Raw genomic sequence first — 21,578 nt, forward strand, 5'->3', positions numbered from 1 at the left:
CAGCCAAGAAATAACAGCCGGTCTAGAAAAAAGAGACATATATTATATATTGATTCAGAAGGTAGTGAGTTAAGGCAGCATAGTCTACAATGCTTACTTCAAAGTTACTTATGATTTCGGTGATTTGTGGTGCGATGGCAGCCTGGTCAGCTTACCAAACAACATCCACATCATTCGGAAGTTGGAAATCGATATGGTTTGGTAAGTGAAAGAAATTTCATTTCTTTCATTTCTTTCATTTCAAAATCTTGTTTTCTTTCAGTCTCAATCAAAACTTTAAAAGACTGCTTAACAAGAAATATGAAAAATTTTAGGGGTGTCTACAATTTAAATCAAAAGGAAGAAAGAAAGAGTGTGTGAGAGAGAGAGAGAGAGAGAGAGAGAGAGAATATTTCTATTATTAACCAGTATTAAACTAATTCAATGAAATTGTATAGGTATGGAGTATGGACCGGAATTGATATGAATTCACGTTTGATGTCCCTGGTGATTTAGTTTCTTCTTCAACTGATATTTCAACCTTAACGTGAATAATATACTGAAGGAAACAACCAAGCATTGTACATGTATGAAAAAAGGTCTACCCTTTAAGAATCTACGTATTCAATTATATATGATATAATCACCATGCCCTCGATAAAACTTGGATACTAAATCTCCTTTTAGTGTACACAATATTCATCAAACATCCTTTTGTGATGAGAATCGGATTTAAATTGAAGAATTACCACAACATTGTCAGGCAACATGTATTTTCCTCTTATATTTTGCAAGGATGTTATGCAAAACGCTGTCTGTATAACGTCTGAAAATACAAGGTCTTCTAAAACAAACGTAACTCTGTAGTATTTGCTTAAATCCCCTAAAGTTCACACAAATTTTAGGAGATACCATGACATCGCTACCTACGAAGTCTTACTAAGGATAGTTAAATGATTTTTAAAGATTTTGCCAATAGAAACCTCCTTGTTTTTTTATTTATTTTAGACACCTTGAGGTTCGAGAGTTACAATTTAAACAAAGTTCATTAGCCCCGAAAAAGAATGTCTTTCTGTACGTGACCGCCAGTTTATAAAACAAATTTGCTCATTTCACAAGGGTCTCGTGGACATTCGATCAATAGTGCTGAGCCAAAGATAATATATCAAAATATAATTATCTGCAGTTCACGAAGACTCCTTATAACGAATAAGACCCTGGTCGTATAAACAGTAGGTCTATAATTGTAATCCAACGTTTAAACCTTGAAAAAGTGCCAAATGACTGCCAGCAGAATGAATAGTGAAAAGCAAACGAGAATGGATACGAAAACATTTTAAAGCATTAATTTTTAAGATGTAAAGACGATAACAGTTTGCCGTCAACATTTTGGAGCGTTACATGCAGATCCGTTTTCAGAGCCTCGTACCGAATAGTCGTACGTTTTGTGCCGCGCAAAGATTCAATCAGCTAAATTTTGGCCATTACAAGAAGTGAGTTATTGATGTGGACAAATGGTCATGTATCCTTTACAGCTAATTTCATGTATGTTATTACCAAAGAAAAAAAGAAGTCAGTTGGTCACTCAATAGTGTCTGACAGTGAAGTCTAGAAAATAAAAGGGATTCCTTGCATAATTTGAATACTAGGACACTACTAACGTTTAAATTACACAGATAGAACATTACGTGGCATATTCTTAATTCCTGCAAAGTTTTACAGAATTTAATGTTGGCTGCAAAAGGGAAACACTACATTTAAACTTTGACTTTTACATGAACTCGAAGAAAGCTGGCTGGACATTTTTTGTTAATTTGTTAATTTTTTATGTTGATTTGTTAATTTTTTTATGTTGATTTGTTGATTTGTTAATTATTCAGGATTCCTTGCTGTTGTTGCGTTCTGCATCTCTGTCCTGTTCTTGTGGATTCTGACCCTCCGCCCATCTCCTAAGCAGGGAGTCATATCGGTTCTGAATCATCTGTACTTCGCAGGCACGTCTTACATAAGGGGAAAGTATTACCTTCGTCAACTAAAGACAGCTTGGAAGAACCCTCGATATGCTCAGGATCAGTTTCTCATGAGAGTTCTCAAGGAAAATGGGGATACAGACTACGGAAGGAAGTTCAAGCTCAAGAACATCGTAAGCGCAGAGGAGTTCCGAAAACGTCATTCGTTGACGACCTATGAAGATTACAAACCTTATGTCGAACGGGTAATGGCTGGAGAGCAAGGTGTGATGACCCAGGTGATGCCGAATGCATTTGTACAGACCTCAGGTACGACAGGTCCCTCAAAGTATTTCCCGCATAGAGATCACAGGTATCTTTTAACAAGCATTATGGATGTTCTTTATACCCATCTGCACGAACTCTGTCCACGTCTGGGGATGCTTCAGAAAAAGTTATTTCACTACGTCCAGCCAGTAATGTCTAGAGCTAAGAACGGAGGGAGTATCAGGTCTGCCATGTCTTTATATGAAGATGGCTTCATGGCATCCTGTTATACCACACCACCTTCGGGTTTTCGCATTCAATCCTTCAACGAAGCAAATTACATCCACCTTCTTTTTGCTCTCCTCGATCCAAACACTGGTGTATTCTGTGGCACGTTTATAGGCGGCATTGATACTTTGATGAAGAAACTTGAGCAATGTTGGGAGGACATTGTGGATGATATCGAGCATGGAACAATCACTGAGAAGGTTAAGTTCGACGATGCTGACATCAGATCATCACTTGAACAGGCTCTTGGCGGAGGTCACCCGGAGAGGGCGGGCGAGCTGAGAAGGCAGTTCGAGAAAGGTTTTAACGGTATCATGAAGAGGGTGTGGCCAAACCTTGAGGTGCTAGCCGCCGTAGATAATACTGGAATTTGGCCTGATCTCAAGGCAAAATATGCAGAAGGTAGGCAAATAAGGTTAATTTCATGAACTTTAGTTTTATTGATGTGTTAGCTTGAAGGCACCATATTTGATCTACAATAAGTAGTGCCGGCATTTGTCTTGCTCATGCGACAATAGCTCTGCGTCAATTTCCTTCACCAACCGATTCCTCCACCAATTCTTAACATCAACTCTGGACCAATACTGTATCCATCCCTCACCCTAATCATAAACCCAACCTAAAACACAATTGCAACCTTAACCCTGACCTTAACCCCTATACCTTTGACGAAATAGAGCCCGGGGCAGGGGCAAATGTCGAGTCACTGCACCCTTCTTTGGTTTAATCGAAAATGAATAGTTTTTGTCTGAAATATAGATATGCATGGCATTAGGCAAATAATTTTTTTTTTTTTTTTTTTTTTAAGAAAACATTTGCTTGCTCTTGTGTGGTTATGTATTCTCGACTTCACTATCATGGCCACTGTTAACCTTGATGGCCGGGAGCATATGGTTCTAGGGATATTTGGAAGCTTTCTCAAAGGGTTTTTGGCTGCAACCTAGACTGGACAACTTGTCGTTGGTGTGCCTGTCGGGAAGTGTAGGTCTTTGGTAATCGTTCAATACGAATTCCCTTGCCAACATTTTTTCCATGCCCAAATATGGTTCGTGATCATTATAACATGATTTAAGATTATGTTGAGACGTAGTCATGACTGACTCATTGGTTAAATTCTGAAAGTAACCAAAAGTATTTTTGAAAGGTTAACTACGTAGAACATAAGACTTAATGTACGTTTTTAGGTTTTTTAATAATCACAATGAAAAAATATATACTCAGTCTTTCAGAAAATCCCGAAACGAGGGCATTCGAAAAGGAATCCTTTTCGGAGACAATTCTGCGCTTATATTCTATTCTTTCATCGATTTTCATCTTTCCCTTTGACTGCAAATTTACGCTATTCGATGCTTCGGTACAGGTATACCTTTCGTGAGCATTGGATACGGGAATTCAGAGGGGATGATTCTCGCTATTTCTCCATGGTTCCATGAAGATAATCATAGCATGGTGTTTTGCACCAACATGGCCTTCTTTGAGTTCATCAGACTTGAAGACTCGTGAGTATATTTCAATTTTAGATTTTCCACTGTTAGATAGTGGCTATACGAACATCAGTCCAATGGAATAAACACGGTGTATGCACCCCAACTAGGCAAGTTCTTCCGACATATTAACGCCATTTTTTAAACATCGATTCCCAGATTTCCCAATTAATTACCGACTGCCACGCACCCATCCCCCCACCTTATGGATCTTTTCCATGTTGTTACGCTGGCACATCAAACATTTAGACTGTTATCACACGGAAAAAAATGGTAACGATGTTGGTAATGGGGTAGAATGAGAAAGAGAGAAAGGGAGAAAGAGAGAGAGAGAGAGAGAGAGGGTGTGCGATATTGATTTGCCCAGTCCCGATGGTTATTTCCATTTTTCGGGGTGGTACACCAAACATTCAAACACTGTAGGCTGTTATTACCCCATGGACAAAAATGGTTACGATATTGGTAATATGGTAGAGTGAGAGACAGAGAGAGAGAGAGAGAGAGAGAGAGAATATCGTAAACATTTGGGGATTCGGATGGGTGTTTCATGCACGCACTGAACTACATATTGAAAAAACGTCATTAAATTTGCACGTATACTTGATTATGCAATTGAAGTTGTTTTTTATCTCATCTTTTTCACAGGAAAGAGAGTCAGCCGAAAACGCTCTTGATTGACGAACTCGAGATCGGGCAGGAGTACGAGATCGTCTTTACCCAGGACAGTGGACTCTATCGATACAGAGTAGGAGATGTCATTCGGATAACTGGCTATCACTACAATTGTCCTACATTCGAATTCATGTATCGGTGAGTGTCACTATCCCACAGATTCCGATTTGTTAGGTCTTGTAAGTTATTTTACAGTTTCATTGAATAAAGCACGTAAATCAGAGAAGCAGTGATATGCAAACGTTTATTTCCTGTGCAAATTCGAGAAACGTACCTGTCGAATTAAGCCCCAAGAGCCCCCCCCCCAAAAAAAAAAAAAATACACACCCAAATTTGGATAGATTTTATCCCGTCTAGCCCACGAATCATCCTTTGTCAGTAGGAAGTAATATGACTGGAAATTACAAAGCACAAACAAATGACACCCCCCCCCTCCCGAAAAAAAAAAAAAGTCGGGATGGGGTGTTAGATGGTCTCTAAACAATGGTTAGCCCAATTGACCGAATTTTGTCAGAAGGAAGAGCTATGGCTTTAAATTACAGAATTATAAAAGCACACAAAATGTTCTGTCGAAAAACGGATGTAACACAAACTTGAAAAGAACCCACCAAACTGCGCTTTAAACAAAGTGATACTGCCCCTAAAACGTTTAGAATGAGAAGAAGAAACAAACCCGCTTTCTTAAAATTCCGGCCTTGATTACTCAAAGGTAGTTAATTCATTTCAATTCAAATTTACATACATCAATTTTAGTAGTAACATTTTCATGAGGCGCATTTTTGATCATTTCATTAAGAAGTTATTAAATCGTAAAAACTAGATTTCCCCCCCCCCCCCCCCCAGTTTGTTGGCACTTTCCACCTAGGTTCAAATAGGTACGTGGCAATTGCTAAAGGAATAATAATTGCAGGGCCCGCATGAAAAGCAGTTTTGATACTGATGTGGCTCGCTTGATTAAATAAGATGAAATTATTATTGTGATTTTTGAAAAACGTCCTGTAGACGTTGAAACGTTTATGGAACTTTCATTAACGTCTCAAGAACTGTTTGCTTTCCCTGGGATGTCCCTTGTCGTATCCGGACACCTACCCCCTGGACATCCAATCCCCGGATAACCGCCCCCGTCAACTACCCCCTAGGACAATTATCCCCTAGGGCAACCATCCTCTAGGACGACTACCCCCGGGACAACTATCCTCGGACTACTAGCCCCTAGACAACTACCCCTTGGACAACCTTCCGCTAGGGCAACTACCCCGGACAACTACCCAAGGACAACTACCCACCGGCCAACTACCTCCTAGGATAGTTGTCCGGGGGGAGTAGTTGTCCTAGAGGATGGTTATCGTAGGGGGTAGTTGTCTGGGGGAAGTTGTCGTAGGGGTAGTTGTCTGGGGAAGTTGTCGTAGGGGGTAGTTGTCTGGGGTACTTTTCCGGGGGTAATTGTCCGGGGGTATTCGTCTTAGGATAGTTGTCCGGGGGTAGTTGTCTAGGGGGTAGTTATCCTAGGGGGTAGTTGTCTTGGGGTAATTTTCCGGGAGGTAGTTGTCCCGGGGGGGGGGGGATAATCGTCCTAGAGGGTTGTTGCCCTATAGAGGGTAGTTGTCCTATGGGGTAGTGGTTATCCGGGGGGGGGGTTGATGTCCAGGGGGTAAGTGTCATAGACCGTCCCTAATGCATCCATTCTAATTCAATATGAAAAAAATTAGAATACTGGGAAAAATCTACCAACAACTAATTGCCTGTAATTTATGAACATTTTATCACAGGATGGGCTTGATTTTGAACTTGCGGTATGAGAAGATGAACCAGGTCGTTCTCAAAGCGGGACTACAGTCGGCCGTGGGGCAGTGGAATGATGTTGGGCTAGTCGAGTATGCAGTGGCTGAGAGCACACTTATTCCGAAGTCGTCCCCAGGTCTTAACCTAGCTTTTACAAATTCTTTGAACTTCATCTGTTTATGCACTACATACCTTTCCTATCAAAATTATATTTATTCGTCTCTTATCCATGGTGCACGTATACATGTATTGTTTGTCAGAAAATAGTGTTTGTCTTTTTCCTAATCTCTAATCTTGTTTAATATGGCTAAACAAAGCCATCAAATTGTTTCATCGTCCCTAATGTCATAAAACGAGATACTCATACTTTATAAGTATCAAAGGGTACGTTTAAAGCCGGGTTGGGGGTGTAATGTCACATCATGGAGGTGAGACCCTGGTCAGATTGGGCACTGTACATTATCCGCGTAAATCACTTCTGAAAGGCCCCCTGGACCAGAATCGAAGTCTGTTGGTCATAATGGTGGAATAATTATTTTTACCCCAAGTTATGGAATAATTTTGACAATGATTTATTCCTAATGGATCTAAATAATAGTATACGTCCTCAGATTGTATTGAATATTAATTTGCCAGTGTTTGTTTTGCGTGACTGCTAAAGCATTGGTATGCTACTATGCTAATCAACTAGTTGGATAGTAGGACGATCATATAGTGTGCGCTGGGAATTATACAACGAAACCCATCTACCATCTCCTATTTTTAGACCCCTATATCTGGCATGGTATTTTACACTCTATTTGAGGATTGCGTCTTCTTAGACTTTTTTTTGGGGCCCCAAAGGAAAAAATTAAAGAAATAAACCCTGATTTGGAACATATGACAGAATGATGTTTATTTTAAAATCCTATCGGACACTCTGCTTCCTACCGGGTCTATCAAATTTCCTACGTATCTCCGCGTATATACGTATGGTCAGCGAATTCTCCAGATTTTACCGTTTTTTATACATTTATTATTATCCTTTCGATGGTACGTTCCTTTTAAATCTCATTCGACTTCGATATTAAATCTATCTTTGTTTAGCATTCGAAGAGACTGAAGACATGCCGTATTACGTGATCTTCTTGGAGCTGCACCAGGCAGGAAACACGGGCGAAAATAAAGAGACGAAGGAGCCGGTAGAGCTTGCATCCAATGAGATCATGAGTTCGGTAAGTCGTACCAATGAGTCGGTCTTACTTAGCATACCTGTTAGTTAGCTTTACCCAGTGTAGCCATATAAAAATAGTACTACTATTCCTGCTTGCACTGCAACTACCATAATGCCCATCAGGCTATAACAAAAAAGATGTTGTATTGCCCTTTAGGTGCCAAAACATGGGTCGGTCGGTCGAAATACTTTAATACATTTTTTTTCCTAAAAAACGGTAACATAAAAAAAAATATTTTAAAAAGCCGACCGTAGATTTCAAGATTTTTGGGTCAGTCGCAAAGGGCAATACAACATCTTTTGTTTTGTTAGGCCTCGTTGCCAGGTAGCTGGATGCAGTGGGCGAAAGTACCTTGTCCAATGATAAGTGAACCCGGGACCTCTCGTATTAAGTGCCTAATAATTCAATCTCCAAAGTGGCTTAAAGACATCATCTAGTACTTAGTAATCGGTAGGAGTCTATAGAGTTGGTCAAATGGGGGAGGGATGGGGCGGCAGAGAGATCTTTTTCCGTGAATCTTTCATTATTTTATATCGGCCATACCTAAGTTCGATAAAATCATTATTATTTGCATGTAAATACACATTTGCATTCAGCGTTTACATGGTATATCTGAAAAATTGTTAATAATCATGCATTGTTAGTTTTTGTGATTACATGTATTGTACCATGTCTCGGTGCTGAGTTGGCTGCTCCCAATTCTCCCGGAGTTTTTATCTGACCGTTAGGCCGTAGAGAGCCCGTAAAGGGCCCGTGAGGCCCAGCCCCCCCCCCCCCCCACTCAGAGAACGGAATGACCGCATGCGTGTTACCAAAATGTCCGGTAAAGGGGTACTTTTCGTGCAACAAAGTCCGGCCCGAGAAATGTTTAAAAAAGGGATGTATTTGACTTTTTACCCGGAGATTGCTTTTAAAAGGGGGTGTTTTTCCCTTTTCTCTCATCTCCTTGGACTCCTGAGAAATTATTCCGAATTTAGGGGGGGGGGGTACATTGACCATCTTTCCGTATTTAGGGGGGTCTCCAAGGCAGGAAAAGCCCGCGAAAGGGGAGTTCAGAAATGTTGGCAGTCCTCAGATAGGAGGTGCTTTCAAAAAGAGAGAACAAGCATACGCGTACCCTAAATAGCACTGAGTGGGGGGGGGGGGGGGGAACCGGTAGTGAGGCTCAAGACGGTGACCAGTATTACTGTTAATTCTCAATATACACCGTAGCTTTGAATACAGAGGCGCGGATGTCAGAGGACACAGAGTTCAGTGCGCCGCACGGCAGACCGTGGTGCACCGTATGCGCACCTTGGCGATCCCGGCCGAGCCCCGGGAGCCATGGGATGCACATGTTCATCGGACGGAGCCCGTACGCTTACCGGCCGACACCCGACCGGCACCCTTACGGGCGCCTTGCATTTTCACTCGACCAAATTGTCACTGGGCGCCGCAGAATATGTGACCACACATGCCGTAGAAATGAAAATCGGAAGGGTCCCTTACGGTCTCTAAAATCCACGGCAAGCTGCCAGGTAGGGAAAATCGTACGGGGCCCGGTGTATATGTGACATAGGCATAAGTCGTGTTCTGTACATTTGGAACTTGTTGAAGGACGTGTTTTTTTAACGACATCATTTTCTTCCACTGTTGTAAAATATTTTCAATTGCGCCATCTATATTTATTTTTAATTTAAGAGCGATTTCCGGTTTCCGCGCGTCATTGAAACATAGTGAGCAGCAGATGGCAGTATACGTAAATCTGAAGAAGAGCCTTCTAAACACAGAGTGTGGCCAACTTGGTTTCACTGTACGGCAGGGGCGTAAATCCGTACCGAGGAGTGGGGGGGGGGGGGATGATCGGCGATAGCCATCACATACTAGCACGAGCACACGCCCACACTAATTTACGCAAGCGCGCGCGATCGCGCACGCACAAACACACAACACACACACACACACACGCACACCACCACCACACAAACTCACACACACACACACACACACACACAAACGAACAAACAACAAACAATATTAGAGAAAGAAGACGATTCGTTGTACCGTTCTCGAAAATAATCCTCGTCTGAATTCAGTTCCCCCCCTTCCCTCCCGCGCGAAGCGCGGAAGCTTTTACGTTTCATTAAATCATTAGGGAAAGAAGACGATTCGTTGTACCGTTCTCGACTTTTAATCCTCATCTAAATTCAGTTTTTCCCTTCCCCCCTCCTGCGCGAAGCGCGGAAGCTTTTACGTTTCATAAAATCATTGGAGAAAGAAGACGATTCGTGGTACCGTTCTCGACTTTTAATCCTCATCTGAATTCAGTTTTTCCCTTCCCGCGCGAAGCACGGAAGCTTTTACGTTTCATTAAATCATTAGAGAAAGAAGACGATTCGTTGTTCCGTTCTCGACTCTTAATCCTCGTCTGTATTCAGTTCCCGCCTCCCCTCCCGCGCGAAGCGCCTAAGCTTTTACGTTTCATGAAATCATTAGAGAAAGAAGACGATTCGTTCTACCGTTCTCGACTCTTAATCCTCGTCTGAATTCAGTTCCCCCCTTCCCATCCGCGCGAAGCGCGGTAGCTTTTACGTTTCATTAAATCATTAGGGAAAGAAGACGATTCGTTGTACCGTTCTCGACTTTTAATCCTCATCTGAATTCAGTTCCCCCCCTTCCCATCCGCGCGAAGCGCGGTAGCTTTTACGTTTCATTAAATCATTAGGGAAAGAAGACGATTCGTTGTACCGTTCTCGACTTTTAATCCTCATCTGAATTCAGTTTTTCCCTCCCCCCTCCCGCGTGAAGCGCGGAAGCTTTTACGTTTCATTAAATCATTAGAGAAAGAAGATGATTCGTTGTACCGTTCTCTACTTTCAATACTCATCTGAATTCAGTTTTTCACTTCCCCCCCTCCTCCCGCGCGAAGCGCGGAAGCTTACACGTTTCATTAAATAATTAGAGAAAGAAGACGATTCGTTGTACCGTTCTCGACTTTTGATACTCATCTGAATTCAGTTTTTCCCTCCCCCCCCCCCTTCCGCGCGAAGCGCGGTAGCTTATACGTTTCATTAAATCGTTAGAGAAAGAAGACGATTCGTTGTACCATTCTTGACTCTTAATTTCTTTAAAAAGGGGGTGTTTTTTTTTTCTCTCTCTCTTTGGACTCCTGAGAAATGTAAAAAGGAGGTTATAAAATATCTTGAATATCATAGAAAAATTGATCAAATCCCGGGATCAAATTCCTAAAATTCCTGCTAGCTCTGAAAGCTCATTCAGGATTATTTCATTTTGAAAAGTAAAAGCATTGGCCCCCAGTCCCCCACGATCGACTAGAGCTCACCTGAAATGGGGGGGGGGGGGGGGTCTCCAAGGTAGGAAAAGCCAGCGAAAAGCCGGCGAAAGGGGGATTCAGAAATGTTGGCAGTCCTGAGATAGGGTGGGGGGGGGGGGTTAAAGGGCGGGAACGAGCGTACGCGTACCCTAAATAATACTAAGTGGGGGAGCCGGGCATCTACTGTACATGATTGCACTTTTTAAGCGCTCGCGCGCTGGCGCACTTTACGTCTGGGCTATAATAATACCTTGCAAAATAACGAAAAATTATTCTAAAGTTCATGAAGTGCTTGTTCGCGCACGTCGCGCAACAACTCTTAATGATCGTGACATACTATATCCGTGTAGGCTATACAGTTATACTTAAATTTAAAAAATAACTCATTTCTCATGTATTATGCTAAAATTGAAACAACCACATTTTTTCCTTCTTCTTCTTCTTCTTCTTCTTCTTCTTCTTCTTCTTCTTCTTCTTCCTTTTTTTTCTCTCTTTGTTTTTGCAATATCAGGGGGATGATTGTACAGGCCATCCCCCTACTTCAAGCCAGGGGGGATGCAGCCCCCCCATCCCCCCCCCCGGGATTTACGCCCCTGCTGTATGGTCTCAACATATGGCGTATATTCTGGTTTTGCGCTTGCCCAACAAAGCAGTAGTCGCCATATTGTGTTCAGCTCGAACCGGGTTGGCCAAACTCTGTGTATAGATTGCTCTGATCTGAAGTAATGTCAGTAGTATACCATGAGTTTGTTACGAACCCATTCACAGTGACAGTCTTGTTTAACGCCCGCTTTGGATTTTGATCTATTTCAAAGGCTGTTTAATTTCAAAAAGAGAGAATAAAATGTTCCCTAAAGCCGACAGTCCTAAAACTGAGATGATATTGATTCAGGATATTTAGGATTGTTTTCTTTTGTCATTTTCTTTCTATTACAATGGGTAGATCGACGCAGAGCTTCGTGGTCGTAACAGCGACTACGAGAGACTACGGAGAGAGGGCGCCATTTCACAACCTCGTGTTCACATCCTGAAACCCGGCACGTTTGAAGATTTGAAACAGCATGTGGTGAATACGACCAACACTACGGCAAACCAGTATAAAGTACCTCAGAGGCTCCGCACAGTAGATACCCTTAACTTCATGTTTGATCATGCGGTGTAGACACTCTCTGCCCTGACTTCTTCTTGGAGGTCCTCTCCCATTTGCTCTGTACAAAAAACTGCATGGATTTTCATTTACCTTGTTGTTAATGAAAGAATACATTTGGTTCAATCCGAGGCTTGTGTTCAAACAACAACAAACAAAAAACAAAACAAAAAAGGATGCATGTCAATTTTCTATATAGATATAATAACAATTAATGCATTTTTTGAGCGGTCCTTGCAAGTTTCGTCGCACACTTGTCATATAATGTCGTGTTACTGGCCATAGGATTTCGATTTCTACCTCGAAAATTTGAAACTTTCCAAGTTTTTTAATAAGATTTTGCTCAATGTTTCACTGTTCTGTTTCTATGATTTTCTGTTTTTATTATAACTAGCGAAATATCGGAGTGAATCTCCCCTTGTATTACTATCTAATTGAAGATAAGATTATCTCGTGAACGTGATCAGTCCAATAACAATGTATCCATCATATAACATGTCTTATTCTCTTGGGCATCGTTTTTCAACCGGGGTGCCGCAAGACATTTTTAGGGGTGCCACGTGATAATTTTAGTATTATAACAAAAATAATATTATTATTTTGAAGAACGTCGATATTATATACCGCTAGAGTAGGTATTTTTCATGAGCAAATAGCGTTTTAAGGATAATTAAGTAACTTTATCCCTCGCTCGCTCGCAATTACCTTTAGAAACATAACGATTTTAGGCAGCAAAGTGTCTAAATACCGCCATATTTGAGCAACGAGGTGCCTAAACATATATTATATATTTTCTATCGAAATTACATGTTTACCTTGTTGATCCGCTCCTTTCGCTCGGAACATTAAGAAACAGAATTACAGGAAAACCTCATATTTTTGCATCGAGGTGGCCACACATAATGATTTGTGTATTTATGTATTTGGCAGTGAGGTGTCCGCACTCTTGATTATATGTTATCTAGTTTGTAGAATATAAGTAAAAAATGTAACCATATTAAAAGTGTCATTATGTTTTTAGAAACAACTATGCGCATGTAAACAATGTTACCATATTAAAAGTGTCGTTGTCTTTTTTCTCGCTCGCTCGCAAGATTTAGAAACGACCATGCAACATGTGTACATAGCACTTCACGAGTGTCAGGGTAATGCAAAATGGTTCATTTTGAACAAATTTGGGGATTGAGGGTGACCCGAAAAAATAAAAAAAAAAACTTAAAAGGTTGCCGTGACTAAACAAAAGGTGGGAAAACGCCGCGCTGCTTATGGGTATCGTTTAAAAGGAACACAATTTTCTCTCAATCAGATTTCATCTTCTATCTAAGGCAGTCTTCAGGTTTTTGAAGTGAGGCATTAGCATAGTAGGTCTATCGATATTGATAATATTGATGAAAATCGAGTAAGTTCTGGTCTATCTGACTCCCTTGCATTGAACATTGGCTCGTGTGTGTAATTACGAGGTGTGCTTTAAGGTGAATTTGATTTCTAGGAAACTGTAGTCTGTTTATATTTGTCTTTTTCTTTTTCTTTTTTTCAAGGCGAAAAAGCAATGGAAGTCGTTCCTACCCTCTTGAACTATCTTCCACTGCTAATCCGCCAGGCTCCAACACGTTAAGAGCTTCCTTAAAATCTACCGTCTTCGTATTTTCGTAATTAAGTCTTTATCTTCGTAGTTAACTGTTGTGCCTTTTACGTATTGAATCTTACTTTAATATATATAAATCATTTTAGCGGTCTTTATATGTTTGAATTATTATGTACTATTACAATTGCTCATGTTATCATAATGATCATGTTTAGTGGGATTTCCTAACTCTAACGTTTGATTGGTTTGTTATCGTAATAAATTACTTCCTCCCTCTCTCTTTCTTTTATATAGAATTTAAAGAGAAGAATGAGTTATGGGGAAGTTAAAAATATGTCTATGAAATTCTTCTCATTAATGGTCTTAAATTAAAGTGTTCCCAAGTTAAAAAGTGTTATATGTGCGATTCAGAATTGTGTAGATTAGTTTATAAGGATAAACTTGAGTTCTGGTAAAAAAAAGAAAATTAATTCTCACAGAATCTAACGAAACTTACACTGAATGTTCAAGATTACAAATAAATGTCATGTGCCGAACAATTTTGGAAGAAAATGTATACTGGCTGCAGTGGCGGATCCAGGGAGGGGGGCCGAAACGGCCGCGGCCCCCCCCCCCCCCTATTGGCGGCGCAAAAAAAAAAGAGAAAAAAAAAAAAGAAAGGAGAAGAGAAGAAAAAAAGGAGAAGAGAAAAGAAAGGAGAAGAGAAAAGAAAAGAGAAGAGAAAAGAAAAGAGAAGAGAAAAGAAAGAAGAGAGAGAGAGAGAAAGAAAAAAAAGAAGAAGATTCCCCCCCCCCCCCCACCTCACTCCCACTCCGGGGTCGGAGGGACCGATTTTGTATTCCCAAAATTTCCGATGAAGGGTTACTTTTCACGCAACAAAGTCCGGCCCGTAATACACACAAATCCGGCCCGTACTGACTCTACACACCGAAGATAAAGGGGTGCTTTCAAACTAAGAGAGGGAACATACATGCATGCGCATACCCTAGATAACACTGAGTGGGTGGGGGGGGGGGGGGGGTGGGAAGGGGAAGAGAAAAGTCGGGTGAGAAAGGGGGAAAGACAAGGAAATGGCGCTAAGTGACAGTAACGACGAATAAGGGAAAAACTGTAATCGGGAGATTTGGGGTCATTCCAGAAGGCTTGGGAAACGTTATTGAATAGAGGGGGCCGGGCCGGCCGCATACAATCTCGAGCCACAGATTCAAAGTTAAACGTTACAAACAGCCCCTGCTTTTTGGAAAAATTGAAAAGGGCACAATGTTTTGGATGTCTTTCAAATAGAAGCTATATACTTCACAGTCAAATTTTAAATTAACGGTAGGGCCGCTTCACAATTCTTATTTTGCCCTTCATTTGGATTCAGCTCATACCAACTCGCTTGTGCTTATATTTGAACTCATGTAGGTAGTGATAATGGACAGCGGCGGCGATCTTGGGCCCGATAGAGAGACACGTCCCCCCGGAAATTTAGATATATAGCTAGAAAGAAATATACATGTAACGGAAAGAACGTACATATTGGACTAAAGGATTTTCTAGAATGCATAATTTCAGCATTCTACATTGCAAAATCTCGCTTGGTCGCTCCGCTCCGGCCCTCGCCCGATAACACAAAACTAAGATATATGACGCTCCCGGTCGCGATTATTTCATGGTTGGTGTATACATAGATCTTTTTTCCCCTTTCATTTCTACTGACCTAATTGTATGCTTTCACAATCATGATTGTTTCATTTCCCCTTTAAAGCATGCGTAGCTAGGGGCGGTAGGGGCAGTAAGAGGACATAGGACGAAAAAAGGAGCAGACAAAGAAACATTTTTGACAAGTCTAAAACGGGACAACAAATCATCTTCTATTAATGAATAAATTTAATGAATAATTTAATGAAACGTTAAGCTTCTGCGCTTTGCGCTGGAGGAGAAAACTGAATTCAGAGAAGGATTAAGAGTCGGGAATGGAACAACGAATTATCTTCTTTCTCTAATAATTTCATTAAACTATGAAAGGTCAGAGCTTCCGCACCTCGCGCGGAAGGTGGAAAATGAATTCAAACAAGGATCAAGAATCGAGAATGAGAAAACGAATCAGATCTTTCTCTCATAATTTAATGAAGCGTCAGAAGCTTACGCGCTACGCGCGGGAGGAGGAAAACTGAATTCAGACAAGGATTTAGAGTCGAGAATGAAACAACGAATCATCTTCTTTCTCTTATAATTCAATGAAACGTCAAAGCTTCCGCGCTTCGCGCGAGAGAGGGAGGGGGGGAACTCAATTCAGACAAGGATTAAGAGTCGAGAACGGTACTCTTTCTCTACTGATTTAATGAAACGTCAAAGCTTCCACGCTTCGCGCGGGAGGGGGTATGGAAACTGAATTCAGACAATGATTAAGAATCGAGAACGGTACAACGAATCGTCTTCTTTCTCTAATAATTTAATGAAACGTTAAGCTTCTGCGCTTTGCGCTGGAGGGGGTAATCTGAATTCAGAGAAGGATTGAGGGTCGAGAATGGAACAACGAATAATCTTCTTTCTCTAATAATTTCATTACACTATGAAAGGTCAAAGCTTCCGCGCTTCGCGCGGGAGGGGAAAACTGAATTCAGAAAAGGAATAAGAGTCGAGAATGATACAACAAATCATCTTCGAATTTAATGAATAATTTAATGAAACGTTAAGCTTCTGCGCTTTGCGCTGGAGGGGAAAACTAAATTCAGAGAAGGATTAAGAGTCGGGAATAGAACAACGAATTATCTTCTTTCTCTAATAATTTCATTAAACTATGAAAGGTCAGAGCTTCCGCACCTCGCGCGGAAGGTGGAAAATGAATTCAAACAAGGATCAAGAATCGAGAATGAGAAAACGAATCATCTTCTTTCTCTTATAATTCAATGAAACGTCAAAGCTTCCGCGCTTGGCGCGAGAGAGGGGGGGGGGAAACTCAATTCAGACAAGGATTAAGAGTCGAGAACGGTACTCTTTCTCTAATGATTTAATGAAACGTCAAAGCTTCCGCGCTTCGCGCGGGAGGGGTATGGAAACTGAATTCAGACAATGATTAAGAATCGAGAACGGTACAACGAATCGTCTTCTTTCTCTAATAATTTAATGAAACGTTAAGCTTCTGCGCTTTGCGCTGGAGGGGGTAATCTGAATTCAGAGAAGGATTGAGGGTCGAGAATGGAACAACGAATTATCTTCTTTCTCTAATAATTTCATTACAGTATGAAAGGTCAAAGCTCCCGCGCTTCGCGCGGGAGGGGGAAAACTGAATTCAGACAAGGAATAAGAGTCGAGAATGGTACAACAAATCATCTTCTTTCTCTAATAATTCAATGAAACGTCAAAGCTTCCGCGCTTTGCGCGGAGGGGGGAAACTGATTTAAGACAATGATTAAGAACCAAGAACGGAACAACGAATCGTCTTCTTTCTCTAATAATTTAATGAAATGTCAAAGCTTCTGCGCTTCGCGCGCGAGAGAGAGAGAGGGGGGGGGGAACTCAATTCAGACAAGGATTAAGAGTCGAGAACGGTACTCTTCTTTAATGATTTAATGAAACGTCAAAGCTTCCGCGCTTCGCGCGGGAGGGGGTATAGAAACTGAATTCAGACAATGATTAAGAATCGAGAACGGTACAACGAATCGTCTTCTTTCTCTAATAATTTAATGAAACGTCAAAGCTTCCGCGCTTCGCGCGGGAGGGGTTATGGAAACTGAATTCAGACAATGATTAACAACCGAGAACGGTACAACGAATCCTCTTCCTTTCTCTAATAATTTCATGAACATTAAAGCTTCTGCGCTTCGCGCGTAATGGGGGGGGGGGGGGGGGGAGGGGACAGCGAGCTGCCCGAATATGAATTTGTTATATCTTTTCTCGTGTATTTTGGTGATAAATAACACTTTCACAAAATAAATTGCTCGCTCGCTTCGCTCACTAGCCGAATTGTGAAACCAGAAAATTACTTTTTCGGGCAAGAGGCTTCAGCCCCCCCCCCCCCCCCGATGAAAATGTCCAAAAAAAAAATACCGGTATGGTGCTTCTAATATGACCTTGTCAGTATTGGTATGTTGAGTTGAAAAACTGTCTGCGCAATTTTCAAATTTCCGCCCCCCCCCCCTATTGGAAAATCCTGGATCCGCGCCTGGGCTGAGTAATGAGCATAAAAAGAAAAGGAAATCAAGGTAGTACTAGCCCCGACACCATTTGTGTTGTCTTATATACATCTTTCTGTGTACAGTGATTGTTACTTTACCAAAACCAAATTTATGATGATTTTGATGACTCCAGAACCTTGCAGTACACACCAATACTTACATGCTATATGAGCAACTTTTCTGATCCATTCCACACCTTTTCTTTCACAATGCAATCGCATTACCAGAACTCACCTTTATCTTTAAGAATAATTAAAAAGTGAATTAAAAGCGTATAATTGTATTATGTTTTGCTGTGGGCTATTTGTTTTGTTAGGAATTTAGAGAGGCTCTTTACTTTATTATGTGCTTCGCAAAGTCATATTTACTTTTGATATTATTATTATTACCATTATATTTGGGCCTATCATTGATATTTTAAGTTTCATCATTATTTTGTATTATCTTTTTAATGGATTTTGGGGGATTATTATTATAGTTTTGTTTTAATGTTTTTTGTTTTTCTTCTTGTTCTTGTTCCTGTTCTTCTCCTTCTACCTCTCCTTTCCCGTCTTCTCCTCCTTCTTCTCCTCCTCCTCTTCCTTCTTCTCCTCCTCCTTCTTCTTCTTCTTATTTATGTTATCATAACATTATTGTTCTTACTGATATTCTTTTGATGATAATGATGATGGAGATGATGATGACAAAATCAGAAATACTTGAGTCAATTGCTTTCGATTTGGAATCTTTCTTTTTTCCCTTATCACCCAAACTGAAGATCTTGTGTGGCAACATTCGAACCCGTCAATCTCCTGCGCGAACAATACATGTACTTGTCGATTCGCAGGTAGCCTCTCCGCGACCAGAAATAAACATCTCAAGTGACTTTATAAAATCACTCGTGGACTCAAGCAAAAAAAATGTAGAAAAAATATTGTTGTTCTTATTACTGTTATTATCATAACTGTTATATCATGAATCATCAATATTATTATCATCATTATTATTTCTACTACGACTAATACTACTACTACTACTACTCCTACTACTACTACTGTTATTGTTGTTGTTTTCGTTGTTATTGTTATTGTTATGATATCGATAATGATGATTACGATGATGATGATGATGATGATGATGATGATGATGTTGATGGTGATGATGATGATGATGATGAAGATGATGATGATGATGATGATGATTAAAAAAAAACTTTTTGAATTTCCCTCGAAACGGAGGATCCTGTGAGTGATTCAAACCCGTCAATCTCCAAGGCGAACAATACTTCTCGATTCGTGGGGAGCCTCTCTACAACTAAAAACACAAATCTCAAGCAACACCTGAGAAAATCTCGAAATAGCTTATACTTTGCACTTGAGGAGTAGAATTTCTTAGAAAATTTTGAATGCTGAGGTTCTGTGCCAACGTGCCAAGAATGTGAAAGTGATCACTTTCGAAATATTGCGGCTAACATAAAAATATGATAGGAAGGGTGGGTGATGAAGAGAGAGAGAAACAGAGAGGGAGAGCGAGAGAGAGAGAGAGAGAGAGAGAGAGAGAGAGAGGGAGAGGGAGAAGTAGATATATATATATATAGAGAGAGAGAGAGAGAGAGAGAGAGAGAGAGGGAGAGGGAGAAGTAGATATATATATATATATATAGAGAGAGAGAGAGAGAGAGAGAGAGGGGGGGGGGGGGGGGGTAAAGAGGTAAAAGTGCAAGTGAAACGTGAACATGCTCAATTCATTTCCAATTGAAATCATTGTGTGAGATATATATTCCCTACAGTTTTAACTACACACTCATGACATGCATAGGCATTTACCATATTTACATTTCGAGATGTAAAGGAAATAAAGAGGTCAATATGGAGAGAGATATGATTAAATCATTCATTTATTGCAACCATAAGTTGGATTTCATACAGTAAAAAAGGCAGGTTCACAATTTAGTTATATGTATATATACTTTGTACAATAAAACTGTATAAATTGACACTTTAAATACATAGATATGAAAAGAAGAAGAAAACAACAAAAAACACTCAAGAGCAATCACATTCAAACATAATTAAAAGGTACATAGGACTTCACAGGACCAATAATCATATATCAACTGACATCAACGTATTGTCCAACAATTAAAATTGAGAAAGATTTTGAAAGAAAAAGAGAGACAGTAAACCCAAATTGAGTGGTGGTATAATGCATTATACGTATTAAAAAAAATAATTAAAAAATATATATATCCAGTCAAATTCAATTGGTATTAAATTTGTTACATTATAAATTATTATAAAATACATATAATAAACAAGTGTGCAATTTTAAGTAAAACATCTACACGGCACCTTAATGCAATATAACATTGGCAATAATGATTATTAATTAAATGTCATACCATGTACAAAGTTTGAAGACACTAATAAAACGGTGTCGTATGATAATCACAAATATGTAAAATAGGATTGATGTCTTCTTATTAAAATTATTACATATACATATATTACGACATCAACGTATTGTTCAGAACAGTAACAATTGAGGAATATTTTGAAGAAAAAAAAAGAAAAGAAAAAAAAGGAAGTAAACCCAAATTGAGTGGTGGAATAATGCAATATTTTTAAAAATTAATCCAGACAAATTCAATTGATATCAAATTTGTTACATTCTCAATTATTTTAAAATTCATATAATGAACAAGTGTGTAATTTAAGTAAAACGTCTAAACGGTACTTTAATTCAATATAAATTTGGCAATAATGATTATTAATTAAATTTAATACCCTGTACAAAGTTTGAAGACACTAATAAAACGGTGTCGTATGATAATCACAAATATGTAAAATAGGATTGATGTCTTCTTATTAAAATTATTACATTTATTATGATGAGAGAGAGAGAGAGAGAAACAAAAATAGAAAGAGCTATACCCTACTCCTCATCATGACACCTGGATGCCACCTACAGTACCTCTCAAGACTGAAAGGTTCTTGGTCTATTAAAGCATGGACCTACTACCATGATTAAAGTCATCTTCTCCTCATACCCTGCTGTGTTGAAGAGGGATCATGCATTCCATCGTATTGGGGCATAACAGTGCTAAACCAACTAATCCCCAGGGGTAAGAGCTATTACCCCTGTCAATCATTTTGGGCGTACCTGGGGTGAGCCGATACCTCTCTATTATAACGTGCCAGGAAAACGTCAAACCGATCAATCCTTAATTACCTGGAATTCGGACGCTTGCTAAAGTGACCGGTACGTAATTATGAACTAAGATTAAGTGTAATCAACCACTAAATTAAGTATGGGAGCCTGCCCAGGAATAATTACTACGATAGGCCTATAATACTTAAACTAGTCTTACACTTAATTAAACTAAAATAGTTGCAAGCCCAACTGAAGCCGTCGGGTTGAGTGCCCAAAGGATCCGAAACAAATAACAAGTCAGGTCAATTTTACCCGTTAACTCATGCAACAAAATGTGCCGAAATAATAATATGTAGTAAATAAAATTACTAAAAGAAAAAACCCTAGGGATGGAGTTGTCAAATGCCCAAAATGGGGGTTAAATGCCCCATCAAAGCTCATGGGCTCAAGAAGAGTACACTGTCCACCAGAAGAAAAGAAAAACAAACACCAAAATCTTACGTAGGGGGTGTCGGAATTACAGTGGAAAAAGGCATTTGTTATCTTCTAACTTTGATTACCCAAAGTGTTTGGTGTAATCTTGAGTTTTGTATTAAATTAATT

The 21,578-nt window shown here is 39.9% G+C and overlaps 1 protein-coding gene across 1 annotated transcript; it reads left to right on the forward strand.

Annotated features, from left to right (window-relative positions):
• The first annotated feature begins 23 nt into the window (after nucleotides 1–23).
• Nucleotides 24–12,110, forward strand: LOC100889996 (4-substituted benzoates-glutamate ligase GH3.12). Its single transcript, XM_030989802.1, has 7 exons — nucleotides 24–201; nucleotides 1,860–2,885; nucleotides 3,844–3,982; nucleotides 4,613–4,777; nucleotides 6,409–6,557; nucleotides 7,508–7,635; nucleotides 11,892–12,110. The coding sequence occupies exons 1-7, from the start codon at nucleotides 90–92 to the stop codon at nucleotides 12,108–12,110; spliced, it is 1,938 nt and encodes a 645-aa protein (XP_030845662.1). The 5' UTR covers nucleotides 24–89.
• Nucleotides 12,111–21,578: the final 9,468 nt, after the last annotated feature.

The sequence above is a fragment of the Strongylocentrotus purpuratus genome, unplaced genomic scaffold, assembly GCF_000002235.5.
Source record: "Strongylocentrotus purpuratus isolate Spur 01 unplaced genomic scaffold, Spur_5.0 spur5_scaffold_19, whole genome shotgun sequence".
Taxonomy (NCBI): domain Eukaryota; kingdom Metazoa; phylum Echinodermata; class Echinoidea; order Camarodonta; family Strongylocentrotidae; genus Strongylocentrotus; species Strongylocentrotus purpuratus.

Coding starts and splice junctions, on each gene's coding strand:
- LOC100889996 (XM_030989802.1), top strand. CDS start 90: ATGCTTACTTCAAAGTTACTTATGATTTCGGTGATTTGTGGTGCGATG. Junction 202..1,859: donor TTGGAAATCGATATGGTTTG/GTAAGTGAAAGA, acceptor TTAATTATTCAG/GATTCCTTGCTGTTGTTGCG. Junction 3,983..4,612: donor TTCATCAGACTTGAAGACTC/GTGAGTATATTT, acceptor TCTTTTTCACAG/GAAAGAGAGTCAGCCGAAAA.